This window comes from Lotus japonicus, chromosome 5 (genome assembly GCF_012489685.1).
Source record: "Lotus japonicus ecotype B-129 chromosome 5, LjGifu_v1.2".
Lineage (NCBI taxonomy): Eukaryota > Viridiplantae > Streptophyta > Magnoliopsida > Fabales > Fabaceae > Lotus > Lotus japonicus.
The window spans coordinates 18,696,612-18,700,369 of NC_080045.1; the positions used below are offsets into that span (position 1 = coordinate 18,696,612).

Consider the following 3,758-nt stretch of genomic DNA (forward strand, 5'->3'; position numbering starts at 1 on the left):
TTAAGACTCATGTTGAGAAGCCCAATGCATATGGAATGATGATGGTACATGAAGTCATAAGAGATTTGGTGGATGATCTTAAAATGAATATTTACCTAAAATAGATCCACCATCTGATGCATCCACATAGGGCTCTGAATTATCCCTCTTCCCATTGTTGCCATGCGCTGACACGTGAATGTAAAACACATCTCCAGGCACAGCCTCAACAACCAACTTCCTTATGTCTTTCCGAATATTTCTGAGTGTTGGGTCTCTATACTTGATACGACCACCAGTACCATCCGACATAATTTGGAATTTTTCCCTCCTGAAGTGGAAATAGGTGACTAAAATTTCTTTTAGAAGTTTGACTTTCTGCAAAGCTAAATCCAATCTCATATCATCATTTGCTTCATTAGGGTAGAAAATCCCAATGGTGATCGCCTCTTTGGAGGGGTTGTGATTATTGATATTTCTTATTTATTTTTTTGTCGATGTGGACGCGGTTCTCGGATTCTCACTCCTAGTTGAAGCTCTCTCTTAGGCTGTGATGATGATTGGCCTCTCCCAGATTCTTTGCTTAAATGCTTGCATAATTGCTGTAAATAACAAATTAAAAGATATAATTTAGTTGAGCATATCTTATAAAAGAAATTCTTATTTGTTAAAATTCTTATTAATTAATTAAGTTTCCGTAAAATTATTTATATTTATTTAGAAAAAGTAATTAAGTTGGTTGCATGATTTATTATTAGTTCTATTTTTTGTGTAATCTTTTAATTATTAGCAAATATTATTCATATTGAAACAATTAATATTTTAACTTACTATTTTATAATTATTACCATTTCATCTATGTGATAAAATAAATATCATTTTACTAAAATATTATTAACATATGTCCACGCACGCGTATATCTAACATCCAATGCTATTAAATTAACTTTATGTGGATGATTTTGTACATTTCCACATGCATAGGCTCTTAGATGTAGTTAGCATTTTTATAATAGAATCGAATCTATATCTAGATCTATATAAGAAGTTATGACAGCCATGAGGATGAAACGGTAATTCATTTTTCGACAGTAAAATTTTTACATGGGCATTTTAGTCTTGTAACAAACTAAACTAAACATTGATCATCAAACATTGTCCACGATGGTGAACGGCTGGAGAAATTTCAGAACTGCGTAAGAGGTTAAAAATTGCAAGCCTAAGGTTTTGATGCTTTGGAGGACCAGCAAAATCAAGGATTTCTCAAGTTGGAGTTACAAGTTCAACGCTTGCAACGAGTGGAAGCTATGATTGAGAAATTACTGCAAAAGAATACCGAGAAAGGTAGTAATGTTCTGTTTGAATGAGAAGGGAAAATAAGGGAAATGAAAATGAGAGGAAAGAAGGTGGATGAAAGAGAAAATATATTGATTTCTAAGTTGTGTGGATTGAGTGAAAAAGAATGGAAAATAGAATGAAAAGTGAGATAAAAAAATGAATGTGATATGTTATTACTGTTTTAACCTTTTACATTAAATCATAACACATGTATGTGTCAAATTGCAATTCATTAAAAAATTTAATTTGTACTAAAATTATTATCATTATATAAAAGGTTATTGTTATTATATGAATAATAAATAAATTAGTTAAATAAATATTTAGTTATATCACAAATTGCATTTTTTGGTACATCAGAAGATTAAACAAGACACAAAACAACTAAGGAACTAACAAAGAATCTCGGAGCAAGAGAGATTCCAGATCGACATGAGGCGCCTCAAGCATGGTTATGAGCAGAGACTGACACCCAGAACCTGTCCTAGCTAACCAATCTATAACTAAATTACTTTCTCTGGGAATCCATCGAATAGTTACCACACAATCTTGGTTAACCATGGCTTTGATTTCCCTAATATTTGCATCACACCTGCTAGAAAAGTCATCCTCAATAACCTCCAAGAGCTCCCTGTAGTCAGTTTCTACCTCCACTCTCCTGAACCCCTTGGTCCAAGCTTGGGAAAGACAAGTCTGGAACACCAATGCCTCCGCTTGGAAGGGATTACCACCGGTCTGCAATCCTTCAAACCTGAACGCCCAGCCACGTGCACTATCACGACACAAACTGCCAATGCCCATGCCATGACCACCATTGAAGAAGCTCTCATTCACTTTTACCTTCACTGTTCCAGCATTTGGTGGAGTTCACCTCACACCAAGCCTATATGCCATTTCCAAAGCCATCCACATCCAACACAATGGCGAAGTCATCATGGTGCCAACATATCTTCCTCCAAGCTTCCTCCAAGGTCCAGGGAGTATCATCAAACAGAGCATTATTCTGCCACTGCCAAATTCCCCACACACCCGCAACAAATATGCTACAAGAAAATTTAGTTTGTTGTTGAATCCAAGGAGTAAGGTCCTGCACCAGAAAATTTGGCCAAGCCTGTGCCCCTAGCTTCAACCAAAGTTCGGGTTCGAATCCATCTCGCGACAAAACCTTTTTGGGTTATATAATGGAGTCTGTCCAGGTTCTGTTAAGAAAATTGGGCTAACGACTTTGAAAGAATGAGTGAAGAAGTGATCGGAGCTGTCAAGATGCCACCCTACCACCGACTAGACTAACAGAGTTTGATGTCAAAGCACTAACATGCGAGTAGTCCCAAAAGCAGTGAAGAATGTCTTTCACCGGGCTAGAACATCTCACACAGGCCGGGGAGGTCGCCATGTTACAATGAAACATCTTGGCATTAACTGGCAGAGCATGGTGGAGGCAACGCCAAAGGAGAAGACACAATTTCTCCTGAATTTTGAGCTGCCAAACCCATCTCCAATCCACATTACCCAACATAAATGATTTATGGAATAAATAATTTTTTTTAGTACATCTGAAAGTTAAATTGCTTCTTCTAGGAATTGATCCCCAGACTTCCCCACCCCAACACAAATGTGCCATAACTCTTTACCACTTGAGGTATCATTCGTGGACATGAAATAAATAATCTAACTTAATAAATAATTTAAAATTCGCTACAAATATTAATTAATTTAATTAACTAATATGTTTTTTATGTGAAACTTAGTTTGAATTACATAAAAAAGAGCACCTTGTATTTTGTAAAATACTTTATTAAAGTAGAGGAGTAAAAAAGAGCACCTTGTATTTTTACTTTATTTTGTAAAAAAGGACTGCTACAATGCTCTAGAATGTGCAATCACCTCATTTTCCTTTATAGTTTTCCTCCCATTTTCATATTTGCATTCAAACAAAAAAAGCAAAGCCCTAAATTAAAAATAGACACTTTTTTACCAACCAAGTATTTGTCTGATGATAAGTAAGCTAGATTTCCGTAAAAATATAAAGACGCGTATGGCGGGTAATCATTACACTTTTTCTTGATTTATGCTTTTTTTATTTGATTGATTGATGCCATCTGGGGAAAGACGCGATTTTTTTTTGTTGATATAATACGCGATTAATTTTTTCGGGGCAAGTGATTGGATAACTCGTCATGAGCAACATTATTCTATTCTTTTAAAAATATACTACTAGTTTACCCGTACAAAATGTTTTGTTCACACAATTTTACTTCTACATTAGAGACATAAGGAATTAAAAAGAGAACAGAAAAATGTTATATGTTGAAAACTTAGACTTTGTTTGGATTGATGAGGAGAATGGAGCGAGATGGAATGAAAGGGATGGAGAAATGAATTCTTTGTTTGGTTTATTAAAAAGTGGTTGGAATAAGATGGAAATCAGTGACACTTATTTC

General features: G+C 35.1%; 1 protein-coding gene across 1 annotated transcript; it reads right to left on the reverse strand.

The window, feature by feature from the left end:
- Positions 1-1,701: 1,701 nt before the first annotated feature.
- On the reverse strand, positions 1,702-2,118 carry LOC130719233 (uncharacterized). Its single transcript, XM_057569865.1, has one exon. The coding sequence runs from the start codon at positions 2,116-2,118 to the stop codon at positions 1,702-1,704; it is 417 nt and encodes a 138-aa protein (XP_057425848.1).
- Positions 2,119-3,758: the final 1,640 nt, after the last annotated feature.

What these genes read in the sequence shown, in the direction of transcription:
- LOC130719233 (XM_057569865.1), bottom strand. Translation starts at nt 2,118, where the DNA reads ATGGGCATTGGCAGTTTGTGTCGTGATAGTGCACGTGGCTGGGCGTTC.